The sequence below is a fragment of the Sebastes fasciatus genome, chromosome 1 (assembly GCF_043250625.1).
Source record: "Sebastes fasciatus isolate fSebFas1 chromosome 1, fSebFas1.pri, whole genome shotgun sequence".
Lineage (NCBI taxonomy): Eukaryota > Metazoa > Chordata > Actinopteri > Perciformes > Sebastidae > Sebastes > Sebastes fasciatus.
In genome coordinates, this window is record NC_133795.1 from 34,791,144 (window position 1) to 34,806,898 (window position 15,755).

At 40.1% G+C, this 15,755-nt stretch overlaps 1 protein-coding gene across 4 annotated transcripts; it reads right to left on the minus strand.

Moving 5' to 3' along the window:
• Positions 1-993: 993 nt before the first annotated feature.
• On the minus strand, positions 994-14,990 carry stau1 (staufen double-stranded RNA binding protein 1). Of its 4 annotated transcripts, none has more exons than XM_074645574.1 (15): positions 14,789-14,990; positions 11,467-11,777; positions 10,622-10,743; positions 10,358-10,502; positions 10,084-10,240; positions 9,806-9,977; positions 9,603-9,698; positions 8,953-9,165; positions 8,729-8,872; positions 8,456-8,602; positions 5,583-5,658; positions 5,170-5,483; positions 4,938-5,060; positions 2,856-2,935; positions 994-1,771 (listed from the first exon to the last, which is right to left on the minus strand). In XM_074645574.1, exons 2-15 carry the CDS (start codon positions 11,657-11,659, stop codon positions 1,684-1,686), a joined length of 2,070 nt encoding a protein of 689 aa, XP_074501675.1. In that variant the 5' UTR covers positions 11,660-11,777; positions 14,789-14,990; the 3' UTR covers positions 994-1,683. The 4 variants fall into 4 exon arrangements, with proteins under 4 accessions (XP_074501675.1, XP_074501655.1, XP_074501664.1 ...); XM_074645554.1 differs by having other exon boundaries at positions 10,346-10,502; XM_074645563.1 differs by having other exon boundaries at positions 11,467-11,781.
• Between the last annotated feature and the right edge of the window lie 765 nt (positions 14,991-15,755).

The window sequence follows — 15,755 nt, forward strand, 5'->3', positions numbered from 1 at the left end:
TAGGATGAACTTATGTTTAGGCACTTAAATAAAAATGAAAACAGCAAACTTGTATTATTATGATGATCAGTCTCTACCTGTTTCTGATTGGTGCATTGCTCTAAAGCAATTCTACTTCTACTACTACTAATACTACTACTACTACTACTACTACTGCTACTACTACTACTACTACTACTGCTACTACTGCTACTACTGCTACTACTACGACTACTACGACTACTACGACTACTGATGATTATTTACATTTCTTGATTTTAGCTTTGTATCAAAACATTCATCACTGAATATATCTTTATATTGCTCCATAAAAATTAAGGTTCTTTTTGTTTTCAATAATTCAAATATTATCACAAGATTAAGAACTAGAATTTGATAAACAGAATCACCATCAGCATTGATCAAATTTAAACGATACACAAGCCTGCCTTGGACCCTATGGCTGAGCAATATTTGAGCTATAGTAATAGTTTTTCCAATAAGAATAGTATATAGAGCCGCAAAGATTAATAAATATAATCGATTAATCTGTTTGAGTAATTTTTTATGAAAAAAGTCAAATTTCTCTGATTCCAGCTTCTTAAATGTGAATATTTTCTGGTTTCTTCACTCCTCTATGACAGTAAACTGAGTATCTTTGAGTTGTGGATAAAACAAGACATTTTGAGGACGTCATCTTGGGTTTTGGGAAACACTGATCCACATTTTTCACCATTTTCTGACATTTTCTAGACCAAACAACTAATCGATTAATCGAGAAAATAATCAACAGATTAATCAACAATGAAAATAATTGTTGCAGCCCTAATTTATATATATATCACGATATGGCAGATGCATACAAAATAACACGTTAAATAATCTGATTTCTGTTCCATGCTATCACTAGTGTTCAACTGTTATGCCACACCGGAATAATTATAATATTCAATAATAGATAACTTCAACTTCTTAGTCATCGGCAGGTAAAGAAAAAGACGAGATAACGTAAGGTTTTGTTTTGTGCACGTAAGCACGTTAAGTTTAATTACCATGGGGAGCGGAGAGAGAGAGAGGAGGAGGATGACATTAGGGATGAAGAGGGAGTTATCGGGGAAACTGACTCAACAGGGGAACGTCCCTGTTCACACACATCAGAGACAACGTCACATTACATCACACGCTACATTTAGTCACAAATTCTTCCCAGCCCTACATGGTAATGTCAATAACACTTCACTTGTGGTTGTTGATGTAAAGCACTCAAGGAAAATCAACAGAGGTTCGCCAGCTGCACCCTAGACAAAGACGAGGTCCGAACCTTTCCATCCTCAGCGGGGGGATAAAACGTAAAAAGGCTTAAAAACAAGAATTAGAAGGTCTCCCAGAGAGGAGACGAGTTAAACTAAACAGAATTCACAGTTAACCAGCAAGTAAACCCCCGACTCACTGTCTAGGATGCAGCTGCTTTTTTCTACAAAGCAACAAAATAAATACTGTGTACAATTAAACAAAATCAAGGGGAGGAAACTAATCTTTTTTTTCCTATCAATCTTGTTTAACTGTGAACATTTTGGAACGATGAATATGAACAGTGATGATTTAGAGCCTACAGCGCCCAGAGCTTCCTGTAGAACTCCTAAAACTAAGAACACAGTGTCTGAGTTTTCTCTAGTGCTTTTACAGACAACCAAACCTGATCATCTAAACAGTGCCGTCCAGGGTCTGTGCCAATGTGCTTGAGTTAGCCTGTTTGAGGTGCAAGTCACCGTCCATGTCCTGCTTGCCACACCTGTGGAAAAATAAGTCACATATAGTGTCACCGTTAAGTTAATCAGTCCCAAAATATTCCTTTGATGGCTATGTTTACATGCACCAGTGTTCATCAGGGATATTATAATAAACTAAAACTGAGACTAAAATGAAAATAAGCAGTGAAAAATATATTTTTTTTTAGTGAAACTAAATAAAAACTATACCCTTTGAGAAAAATTAAACTGAAACGATATTGCCTGCCTGAGTAAAAAATAAAAAAAATAAAATAAAAATAAATGTAAATTCATTTCAGTTTTTTAACTATAATAATATATCACTACCGAAAAAAGGAGACTGCATGAATTTCCGTCAGCTCTCGTGACGTTGAACCACAGAAACTGAACGGCCTTGACACCAGAAGATGGCGCTATGCCGCCATTGATTCATGAAAGTAGCGTAAAGATTAAACACTAAACATTTTGGCCATTCACAGTTCTCAAACCATGTATTTTGTATGGATATGTAGCTACATTCTTCTGAGACAAAATAAATCAAACTAAAATAAAAACTACTTGGAAATTAAAAACTATTTTCACCTTGGTGTTTATCCATCTAAATGTATTCATTTTAATTTATGACTCCCATAGAAGTATTTATATGTGCGCTGAATAAAATGATCTGATAAAGTTGTCCTGTTTTCACAATAAACAATCAGAAAAACAAACAAACCAGCAAAACATCAAATCCGACCATGTTGAGTGCTTGAAACTATTATTAGCTTCCTGCTGTGCTTTTAGTACTCCAACAGCTTTGTTTGTTTTTTATCAGCGTATACTACCACCGGGGTTATTAAGCAAAAGCCGAGCCTTCTGTTTATGTTCAGAAAATGAATAATTATCTCCCAAGGTTCCCTGGGAAACATGAAGCACTCGGAAAATTAGTAGAGAGCACGAATGACAAACAACGTCTTCTGAACAAGCCATTTTATGCTGATTGAAGTGTTTACGTGAGGCCTTTTCTATTCTGATTACTCATTATGATTATTAGCGGAATGAAAGGCTTATTGTAAACACAGCTATAAGGAACGCAGAGAGAGACGATGTTTGTTTGTCACAGCTTACCGAGAGACTGGTCCATTTCCTGTCCTTTCATTTTGCTGCTGGTCCAACTCCGAGAGCAACTTCAATATATTCAATGCAGCCTGCGGAGGTGAAGAACAGTAGAGGTTATTGCAGTGGCCAGGGAGAACAAGAACAAGAAATCCTTTATTCCATCAGCTGTGACCATTCTCAATAAGAGCCTGTTTAAATAGGCCTGCCCCCTCCCGCACCTCATCTTAAAGGTCCCGTATCATACTTCTTTTCAGGTTCATACTTGTATTTTGTGTTTCTACTAGAACATGTTTACATGCTATAATGTTAAAAAAAAAAAATATTTTCCTCATACTGTCTGCTTGAATATACCTGTATTTACCCTCTGTCTGAAACGCTCCGTTTTAGTGCATTTCAACGGAATTGCAACGGAATGTGTTGCTAGGCAACAGCTTGGGTCCATGTTTACTTCCTGTCAGCTGATGTTATTTACATAAACTGCAACAGGGAAGAAACTGGGACACATTTAGAATGTTTTTGTTTAAAACTGTATAATGGTCTAAATATTGTATATTTGTGACATCACAAATGGACAGAAATCCTAACGGGTTGTTTCAAACGCACAATTTCTGAATACGGGCTGTGTGTATTTCTCCGTATATTGAGTGTTTTGATAGTTTAACAGTATTTATAAAGCACTTAAACCTGCTTTATAATATAAAAGACATGAAAATCACACTTTTTACAATATGGGACCTTTAACTCTTTCCGCCGAAGCGTCCTCCCAGGCACTTAAGGTCACATACCATGTTCATTTTCAGGTTCATACTTTTATTTTGAGTTTCTACTAGAACATGTTTACATGATGTTTATTTACCGTCTGTCTGAAACACTCCGTTGTAGCGCATTTCAACGGAATTGCGTTGCTAGGCAACAGCTTGGGTCACTGTTTACTTCCTGATGCTGATGTCATTCACATATGCTGCGACCGAAAATCACATACTATGCACCACAGACCCAATAATATGTGTACTATCGTTCAACATACTTTTGTGTGAATAAACAATAGTATTTATCTTTTCAGACGCTCTGAGCAGTAATTTACATCGTCAGTTCCTGAGAGCCCTCCTTGACGGGTGGAGACGCGTAACCATGGTAACCCGTGCCAACCTCAACGACGGTTTGTGAGAATGAATGAAATGAAAGTCTGAATTCATTTAAAAACTATATTACGCCTAGCAAAGTGAAATCTTACACTGAAATTGAACATTGAGAATGTTTACGTTTAAAACTGTGTAATGGTAAATATATATTGTACAGCTGTGATCCTGATCCTGTTGAGATCCTGACGCCTGTCAGCAACAGTTTCTAAATACGGGCTCTGTATATTTCTCCATGGATTGAGCATTTCAATACTTTTACAATATTTATACAGGACTTAAACCCGCTTGATAATAAAAAAAAGATATGAAAATGTCACTTTTTACAATATGGGACCTTTAAGATAGCTTTTTTTCTACACTCTGCAACCACCACCAGTAAAGTAACAATAAAGTAATCTGCATCTGAATCAGTGACCATTTTAAAGAGCCAACTGCTACTTAATTGAGTTTAGTAGTAGTGGTAGGTATCGAGTTCTAAAACCCGGAAATGAGTTAGCATGTTAGCACTTCCGGTTCCCTCGTCTTGAAGTCAATGGGTTTTAAGTTAGATGTCTGAGATAAGGTCTGTGATTAACACAAGCTCAAGAGATTTTAACGATTTATTCTACGATATAAAAATATGTGAGTAAATTTCCCACTCGTGAATTTTGTCTTTAAAGTTAGCAACCTAAAGGCGGTTGCTAACAAGTGGCTAATTGAGACTACTAAATGTCATGACGTCAAACACTAATACGCCTTTAGCTTATTGGTGGTGATGTGAAGTCGTGCAACCGTGGTGTAGTTCGTTTATAGCCTAAAGTTAGCTTTTTACTTCTGGCAATTGCCATTTATGACTGTAAGTTGAAGACAGATGCATTCTAGACATAAGATTGTTAAAGAGTATTAAACCGTAGCGATACATTATGTATTTTATTTTTGTTTAAAAACAAAACAAAAAAAAACAACTCACCATATCATGACAGGATTCTACATCTTTCCCAATCCCATGACTGATGAGCGGTGGATGGGAGGAGCAGTTAATCAGTGACACAAACTCATTCTTATTGTTTTTGGGAAAATCTTTGTATTCCACCTGCAAACAAAATAAAACATTTCATTGAATCTTTACCTTTTATTTAAAGTCTAAATCAAACGCATGCACACTAATGAATTGACCGAAGCAGAAGGTTGCTGTCGGTTACCTGCAGGTTCTGCACCGATGAAAGAAAGCCGAGCTGCTCTGAAGGCCTGGTGAGGGGTCCGTGGGGCAGCCCGGTCAGATTATTTTTGTTCTTTAGGATCGTCTCAGCGGTCGGCGACGTCCCTGCGTAAAGCAGCTCGTTGGCAATCATGGCAGTGATTGTGATCTTGCCTGGGTTGGGTGGAGCTCGACTGTAGTCCTGGGATACTTGGCAGACCCCGACTGCTTGAGCCACTTCGGGGACCATGGGCAGGATACCTGCAGGCAGCTGCTGGTGGCTCAAGTAAGGCAGGCGGTAGTCGTCCTCCTTGGAAACTGGAAAGGAAACGCACATTTGTGAGGGGTGCATTAATAATAATAACACAATATGACCACTAGAAAATATCAGAGTCCAGTAGATCTGTTGACACTTACTCATTGCCACCTCCTCCACGGAGCCAGGTTCAAAGAAGGTCACTTTACGCCCATCACCAGGTTTCTTCACTGGGGTCTAAATAGTACAAAAACAATATACATGAAGGAATGAAGGTTTGTCACAGATATCAAATCTTGTGTCTGGAGGAGTTTAAATATCAGGGGTCTCATTTCTAAAACAGTGCGTAGGATCCATACTAAAAATGTACGTGCGCACAAAAAAAAATCTGACTTATAAAACCGTGCGTACGCACGTACGCACGTACGCACATCTGCACGCAATGTTCCCTTTATAAATCACAATCCACCTGGAAATGTGCGCACGTGAATCCGCCTCATATTCCGCCCTCTACACGCCCAAATTCAACCATAAATGGTCGATGCAAAACACCTCATGAATGTTTCTGCATGTAAATGAGCCTGTTGTTGATCAGTGGGTCTTTACAGTGAATCACGGCAACTACCGAGAGGAAGACAGAGAAAAGGAGTTTTTCTGACACACAGATCGAGGCGCTTGTAGGTGACGAGGTCTCTGAACACGTTTTCCCTCCTGATTCTGTCATTCACGTCTTGTAGTCCTCAGTGCCGGTATAATCCACCAGCACCATGCAGCATGTTACCAGTGCCACTGCTGTGTTTAAATGTTTACAGGAGTCAGCCCCTATCCATTCACAACTTGCTAAAATTATCAATACAATCAGTAATATCTTCCCCCCCCCACGCTGGATATCGTTAGAAAAAGGAAGTTAGACAGGAGAACACTATTTATTATTTATTTAAGTTTTTATGGCGAACTTGTCCTGCATTATGATTAGGACTGACAATGATAATGAGGATATGGAGAGTACCGATTGTGTGAGAGCTGTCACTGGTTTTATTTCCCCACTTTGTTTATTTACACTCTCCATACTGGTGGAGATGTGCCGGGTGGAGGTGACTGGAGGAAGTAGAGTAGTGTGTGTGGCGCACTGCGGTGGCGCACTGTAGACAGTCTGATAGTTGCATATAGCTGTTTTCATTTTGTCTAGGTATACTGTATCTGTCCCTATCTAATAAACCATAAATAAATGAATAAGACATGTCATGTTTACTGCAGCGATTTATCAGACAACAACTTTATGAAAACTAATATCGTACTTGGTGATATATGCTGCACTATTAGAAAATATTATTAAAACTATTGGCGCTACAGCTGACTGCGACTGTCGGTAGTCCGACCCTCTGAGCTCTGGTGATGGAGGGACCGTGATGGTGACACAGCGCTGATGAGATATTGAGCTGAATTTGATTTTGAGATTTGAGTTGGCTGATATCTTTTACATTTGTAAGGTGCTTATGTAATAGTTATGGCTCACTAGCACAAAGAACACTGCTGTTTTAAATGTTTATGATACAGTGGATATAAGTATGAAGTGAAGTTAAATGTGTGAGAGGCATCATTATACGTATAATGAGGTTTAATGTCTACAGTCTGGCTTCAATTCATCTGCGTCTCCAGTTTCCCCTGCCTCGGTGCCTCCATAATATGCGTACGCACGGGTCAAAGTTTCCGTACCGGTGCGCACATTCTCCCGTCAAGTTTGTTTTTATAGATCACAACTGTTGCGTGGGAAGTGGCGTACGCACATTTCAGGCCCCGTTTTGTGCGTACGCAACGGTTATAAATGAGACCCCAGGTCCGGGCTAAACACATACAATCATGTGCAGAAGAAATCTGGGTAACACTTCATTTTAAAGGTCCCCAAATTTCATGGTAATTAGGTGATAATTAGCAATTCTTTGGAATTACTGCCAAATTACCCCGATATTTACCTCAAAATTGATCGAAAATGACTTTATTATAAACATTATTTAATAATTATATGCTAAAATAGTATATAATGATCTTTAAAATAGGGCCCTTAGGCTTGAGAAGCGGCTGTGCGCTGCTCTTCATCGGAGGTGGAAAACCAAAACTAATAGAAGACACTTCTGATCAGGCACAAATCTCACCATTGTGTGACTTATTGTCTACACAAATGTAACCTGGTAGCTAATGTCATGATTCAGGGAGTTTTAAAAAAAACTTCAAATAAATAGATAATAATTAGCAAATAACTTATCAGCAGACAATTAACTTTGTATTCTTTTCCCCTAAATGTATTAAATAAATGACCAGCTATTGGGAAATAGTGGAAAATAATTAATAAATAATGTTTATAATAAAGTCATTTTTGATCAATTTTGGGTTAATTTGGCAGTAATTCCAAAGAAATATCACCTAATTAACATATTTGCAGATCTGTAAAATGAAGTGTCACCGAAATCTGGCAAAAGCCAAAATTGAGAACCTATTGTGTATTTAAGATTACAAATGTGAAAAATATGTTAAATATAATTTCCCTAAAAGTCAGAGGTCCCTGTGTGCACAGTTAAGATGTGGTATATTACCACAACATATTGAAACTGGAAGATACAGAAGTGTAACTGTAGATGAAACACTGTGTCAATGTTGTGAACTAAATGAGGTTGAGAAGAATTAATTTTTTTGTTTTGTCCTTTATATCATGATTTAAGACAAATATTAATACAAAAAAATCATGTTCATGGTTTAGATTTGATCCAGGACTGGAGATTGTAGCCTTAGTGGAATATCTTCTTGATAATGTTTTTGTATTTTCTGTATATCTTTGTAAAGCATGGGATAGGAGGAGAAAAGTAACATAAGATAGATAAATTCCTCAGACTTCCTTTGTCATGTTTGGATTTGTGTATGTGTCTTGTGCTTAGGCGGCTGTGTTTGTTTGTCTGTGACTGTGTGTTTGTTGTATTTCCATTTGGGGATATATCTTGGAGCCATATTTACAAGACTTGTTAAAAAGGCGTAGCAGTACCTTTTCATCCGTTTTGAGTGCCGGTTTCGGGGGTTGAGGCTGAGGCACTTTATATCCCAAGAGCTCCAGCATTTTCTCTGCTGCGTTCCTCTTGGCCACCTTCTTACTAGGTCCCATGCCCTCTGCAGTCTGGCCACACACTGTCACCTGCACCAGGAAGCACGCAGCAAACACAGAGGGAAGAACTGAACGGGTGAGAAATGAACAAGCAAAGGGCGAGGACAACGGAGACGGATGTTGCATGAGTCACGTTCTAAGGGCTTCTAAAATCACCTGCATGACGAACTCCCTGCGCCGAGGCAGACCTCTCTCCGTCACCATGCTGTACTCCGGCTCCTTCTCCTTCTTGGCCTGCTGGATCTGAGCAAGGCGGCTGATGGGATTCATCCCCTGGCCGTATTCTGGGCTGGTCTGCAGCTGTTAAGTGTGACAGGTTAATCATCACTTAATGAAGTCTTTACTGATTATTCTTAGTGCAGCTCAGCAGTTACAATTACCTTGATGATGGATTTGGTTTTCTTTTTGATGCGTGGCAGCGTCTTTTCCACACTGGGTATATGGGGCAGCCTCTTCAACTCCCCCAGCACCGCCGCCGCCGCCAGCTTCTTGGCAATTTTTTTACTCTTTCCTTCGCCCTCTCCAGCGAACTCCCCGACTGTAACACACACTACAAAACTCTTCATATGGGGAGGGCCTTCTTCCTTTAAAACCTGGAAAACAGCAGAGACAAATCATGATATAGAGGGGCATTTGTGTTTTATAATTAAACTGGATAAAAATCTGTGCTAAGTCATACATGTTGTCTACATATCACTTAGCTAATGTATTCCTCAGGGCTGCAACTAACAATTATTTTCATTGACGATTATTTTCTTGATTGACCCAAAATGACGACCTCAAATGTCTTGTTTTGGCAACAACTCAAAAGATATTCACTTTACTGTCATAGAGGAGTAAAAAAAAAAAAGAAAGAAAATATTCACATTTAAGAAGCTGGAATCTGAGTTTTTACTTTTTTTCTTAAAAGAATGACTCAAACCGATTATAAAATTAGTTGCCGATTAATTTAATAGTTGACAACTAATTGATTAATTGTTGCAGCTTTAGTATTCCTATAAACATTTATAAAAGGAAATGTACAAATCACCTCAAAGTTGACAGGTAAGTTGCGTTTAAGTGCAATTTCAAACACTTGACTTATTTCTGATTTGTTGAGGTTCTCCTCCTCGGGCTCTCCGTTCATCTGTGAAGAGCAGAAAAGATATTAAAGGAAGAGAAAGTCTGAATAAAAATTGCACAAAGGCTTTTTCTAACTCTATTTCGTGCTGACTGTTGCATTTCTTTTCTCACCACTGGCAACTGTTGCAATATTGGCTCCTTGTGCAGCACTTTCAGGGCCTTGGCAGCAGCTTCGTGTTTGGCCAACTGCCGTGTGCGTCCTTTCCCAATAAACTGCTGGCCTCCGATGGAAAGCTCCATGTGGTATATCATTGGTCCCACTGGAGGAAATGGGTAATAGTACCTGGACATAAAAAAAAAGAAATCAAATGCAACCGTTTTTTTCCATCTCAAAAACAGACTTCATGAAATGTCATCTTTTTCTCATTTACAAAGTAAAGGAAACTCACTGTTGCATAGAGCGCTGGTAAGGTCCTGGAGGCCGGACGTTGTAATTGAAGTTTGGCGGTCTCATCCCCGGGTATGGGTCGATGGGTTTATACATGGGCTTTTTACCAAGCTTCATACATAGTGCATTTAACTCCATGGTATGTGTCATGCCATCTGCTGTAAGGCCAATACAAAGAAAAACCAAAGATATATATGAGAAAACTCTTTTCTGCTAAGCGTTAACAGACAGAGAGTGGGACGGAGCCAGTGGGAAGAGCCCACCTGGGTCCTTGCCTGTGTTGCGGGGCGTCCTCACGGTGGGCTTGGGAAGCGTCGTCTCAGCGAGGGCGGATGCAGCAGCGGAATGCTGGGCTTTCTTGATGCTGGTCCCCTCTGCCTCCCAGTGCTGATCTCCCAGTGTGAGTCGAACTGAGAAAATCTGACAGACGCAGGAGAAACGGGAAAGACAATAGATTCGCCGTCACGTAACTAGCATAAACTTGTGACAAAAAAAGAGCATATTAGTTTGTCTGTAAAGAAAAAGAATAAAGTCAGTACCTTGGAGTGAGCTGGTCCTTGCTCACACAGCAGCTTATACTCGGGTTGAATCTTGTTGAAACGGGCTAACTCATTCACCAAACACATGGGGGTCTTCTCTTTAGGGTTTGCCATGTTAGATACTGTGACGAGACAAAAACAAGATCCAAAATACTCACAACTAAGCAAACGGACATGATCATGAACACAAAGTCTGACAGCAAATACACAATGAGTCTGAGAAACATACTCCACTGTTTCACTCCTTAAATAACCTTACACATGTTGAATTTGCGGCATACTACCTTTTTTTAAATAAAAAAAAAAAAATGCACCAGATGTGCACACTTTGCTAATGTATATAGCAGGTTATTCTATGTTTGTATATTATATTTTTATGTCAGTTGTTGTAGTAGTCTGGTATATTTATAGTGCATTCTACTATATTGTTTTTCTATAGATATTTATCTCTAGTGTTGATATTTATATTTACTCTTCCTGTGCATTGTCTGGATAACCTCCTGATGTAACACAATAATTTCCAAATTTGGGATCAATAAAGTGCATCTATCTATGTATCTATAGACATGAAGGGCTTGATAAACCTTTGAAAACAAGAAGCATACAATCCTAAATATTTCAAATGCAGTGACTGTGGAATCCAGAAAGCGCTCCATAAGTGCGGCAGAAAAACAAAGTGTGAATCTAACAAATACACACTGTATACTTTTGCATTTGATATTTGCAACCACAAATGTTAGTGGCTAAACAAAAAGTATTTTACTTTGCACAAAAAAAAAACCTCAAATAAATGGCAACACTGAAAAATAAGATTTTTTTTTAACAAACAAATGAATGAAACAAACCTATGGTGGTATTGTAGGGAGTGGCTGAGCCCGCGGGAAGGGCGGAGCTCCTGATGGGCTGGCTGGCGCTCTCCGAGGGCAGAGTGCCAGAGGCACAGGGGATGCTGTAGCCGGGCTGCGGCTGCCCCAGCTGCTGTGGGGCAGAAGCAGCAGGCATGGGGCTGGCCGGACACTGAAACTGGAGCTGGGACATCCTCGTTGGTCTAGTTTAGTCAGTCGAAGGCCGAGGTCAAGATAAGAAGTTTGTAGTGCAGCAATGGTGAATGCCAAAGTGGGAGGAACTGTTGATTGAGGAGGTCTGAATGTAAGCTCTGCCTGGAAAAAGTGAGGATATAAGAAATAACTAAGATGTGCCCATTTCTACATATGAAGACAATTACATAATTTTCCATTCATCTAAAAAGAGAAATCACTGTCACAGATACTGGAGCCTCCAGCACCCAATGGGCGAGAAGAGTGAGGAAGACGAAGAGTGCTCCCTGGGCAGGTTGCCTATGACAGGCCTGACAAACCAAAACAAACCACATTCACATCTATGGACAACTGAACCTGCATGTGTTTGGATCGTGGGAGGGAACCCATGAAGAGACGGAGGAACATGCAAAATCTACACAGAAAGGCGCCAGCTGGTGGGTTCAGGTTTGAAACCACCACCATCTTGCTGACAGGCAACTAGGGCTGTCTTCTGACCAAAAGAAATTCTTAGTAGACTAATACTAATATGATTTTGTCGACTAATTGATGATTTAATCAACAGATCTGTGAAACTGAGTTTCTCCACAAAGAATCACACAAAAGCACCACTTTAAATCCTGTGTTTACCATTTAAAAAATGACAAATCAACAAAAGAAATCTTATTCGACTAAAACCAAACCGACAAATTAGTCGACTAATCAACTAAGAGGGGGCAACACTGCTAACCGCTGAGCTTCACTGGTAGCTTTTCCACCCTCAAATTCAACTTTAAACCTTGAAATCGGTACATTTTGCACCTTTAAATCATTATGATTGTTAAACTGAAAATATTAATTTAATACAATGTTTGACTTTTGACCAGTGCTAAGAATATGTTGCCTTATAGGTAAGATTGAAGATACAATAATCCACTGATTTTCTTTTAGATTGTTCGGCTATAGTAAAAATAACAATGCAGTCCAGAAGAAAGCCTAGGCTACATATAAAGCAGTTCTCTTGTTATGTGACAAAAAGTAGCACGATGTGTATAATAAATATTAAAATGAATGTTTCTGTTGTGCTCTGGTTTCTGCACAGTTATTGGTCAACATTACAGAATATGTCTATCATTAGCCTTTGTGCAAAAACTGCACATGACCAAAACATGTCTTTGAAGGTATAATATGTAACCATTGTTGGTTGCTGTTTGGTGGATCAGAGAAATAAAAAGTTGTTTTCTAATTGTTTCATGGCGGTTACGTTCTAAACCACAAATAAACACACAACTAACTCCGCACAACTCTCCAGGAAGGTGCCGAGTTGCTGGATTGTGAATGAATGCAGGCTTCCTGTCTGCTGGCTGTGGCTCAGCGCTGCTCTCATCAAAACTAGACACACACCGATCATAGCTGCACTCACAGCACAGAGAGGAGCAGGGGGGTCACTGGAACACATGCACACAACACAACCCGTTCTCATCCGTGAAATACGGTCGCTTACAGGGGGACTTGTGCCTCTGTATGAGAAGCTGAGGAGCGTGACAAAGCGGTAATATTTGACCACCTGAACAGGGTGCACACCCTGCGCGCTGTTATTGGCTGGGGGTTACATCCCTACATGGGGCACAAAGACACTCTGCAGACGCCCAGAAGCGTCCAGAGTAAAGCAAAATAATAAGAAAAGAGAAAATCCAGGCTGCAGGGTCTCTGCAGAAACAGACACCACAACACACTTCTAGTGGGGCATAAGTGATGATTGAGAGGGATTATTTTTGTATCAGTTTATACTTTGTTTTTTAGGAAATTCTTGCATAATATGATACCTTTAAGATACAATAATCCACTGACATGATTTTCTAGCTTGTTTGGCTACAGTAGAAAGCACAATGCAGTCCAGAAAAAAGCCTAGGCTACACATAAAGCAGGTCTCTTATTATATGACAATAAGTAGTAGGGTTTCTATTGTGTATAACAAACAAATTTCTGTTGTGCTCTGGTTTTGTTGCACTGCTATAGGTCAACATTACAGAATATGTCTCCTTAGCCTTTGTGAAAAAACTGTGGCAACAGTGAGATAAGTCATTATGAAGAAGTTATTAGTTTCACTGTGACTTTTACACATTACAACAAGTCAAATTAATTTGACAGCAGTGCAAATGGACAAGATTGCAACTCTGGGGGACAAATTTATATTGACTTAAGCGATAAAAACATTCATTAAAGTCTCAGAATGCTGAGCATTTGACCTGCACAAAAATGCACATCATCATCATCATCATCATCATAGGTAGATTTGTGCAGGGGGTCCCAAGTGAGGACGACACCCCTTAATGCCAACATTAAAGAGCCACAGCCAACAAGAACCAGGGCAAACACACAATGTAATGTGACAACCATCACTGTTAGCTTGGCTTAAATTGTGTCCCCACCAACATTTTGCAGTACCCTGGTTGTCAATTAAGGATGCTGCTGATGCAAACTTTCTGATCATTTTGTCCTCCTGCAGGGTGCAGCTGGGTGGGGAGGTGTCCACCAGTCTGGGGGATGTGGGGCCCTTACATCCTCCCATCACTGTGATTTAATTAACAATCCTATGCACTGATTTTAACATGCACCCCATGCTACTAAATGTTGACTATACAAATATCATGTTCATAGAAAAAAAGTCAACATGTGTTAGTTGTTTTAACAGGATAAACTGAGCTAGCTGTTACAATAGGGAGCTGCATCCAGCTGCAAATATGCAAACAGGAGAATGTCTCTCACATCACAGGGCTGGTATATGTCTTAATGACTTTACCACATATCTATATAGCAGACATTACTGTCAGTAGGACATTAACAAGCTATACATGTAATCAGGCAGCTCTGCGAGCTCTCCCAGAGGACCACGTTAGCCAGCTCGCCTCCTAGCTGCAGAGACAGGCTGGACAAACTCTGCAGAATAAACATCCTGAACAGTTCAATGGCTGCAGCAGTAGTGTCTCAAGGAAGATGCACTCGCAACTCATCATCAGCAGCACTTGACACTAGTTTATGAGTTAGTTAATGATTCCCAGAGTCTGCAGGGAACAGCCGGTGAAACTGCTAGCTAGCTACCGTTAGCTAGCAGCCATCGACCATCCCACCAGCACAGAGTAAACCTCACCTCGTCGCTCCTTTGTTCACTTTATAAGTTACTCCATAGCACACGGTGGCTTACTGGCGTCTGCTTGAGTTCATGGGCCAGTTTCAGGAGTGAGTCTGAGTTGTTTTAGTATGAGGAGGTGGACATTGGGGAGAACAGGGCAAACACTAAAGAGAATGGCCCTATCTGGAGTCTCTTCCGGAAGTGACGTCACCACGGAGAGGAAGCACTTCCAAAATAACGCAGGAGGGATTGTTACTGGATGGTGAAGAGTAGAGATGGGAATTTAGGCTCTTCTTAGTGAGCCGGCTCTTTCGGCTCCCAAACGGCTCTTCATTTTACCACGTCTGCCTTTTATAATTCATCCAAATTTAGCACTGTTTTGATTTTTGATTAGTATGTGTGCAGATATATCACTTAAAGGGACTATTTGTAACTTTCAGAAATGCTTGTTAACAACGACACCTGTGGCCGTGAAATCAACGAAAGTCAGCGTCGGGCTCGCGGGCTCTAAATAGACATGAACGAGCATCACTCAAAACAGTGAGGCGACACCCGGTTGGAGACAGTAACGTTTCTCTTTCTGCTTCAGCCCCGCTGATAACGTTTCTGGCTGCTGAGCCCCGTCACTTCACAAGACACGGGAAACCTCTGTTGGTCTGGAGGAACTGCAGCAGTTATTTCTGCACAAACTTCCACTGTACATTCACTAGATATTCTCAGAGCTAAACTAACTCTTCTGCAGTGTGGAGTGAGCGCGCGTTCACGTCTAGAGGTGGAGTGAGACTGTGAGAACGCGCGTGGTGTGTGTGAGTGAAGGCGAGCAGGCAGAGGAGAGACTCCGGACACACGCGAGCGCGCATGTGTCCTGACCAGGTACATTTATACGTTTAAAAAGTTACAAACAGTCCCTTTAAATTATTCAATATAATTATACTAAACCTTATAATTTCCTGAATACCATCATTTTACATGCTGCTTCGTTTCC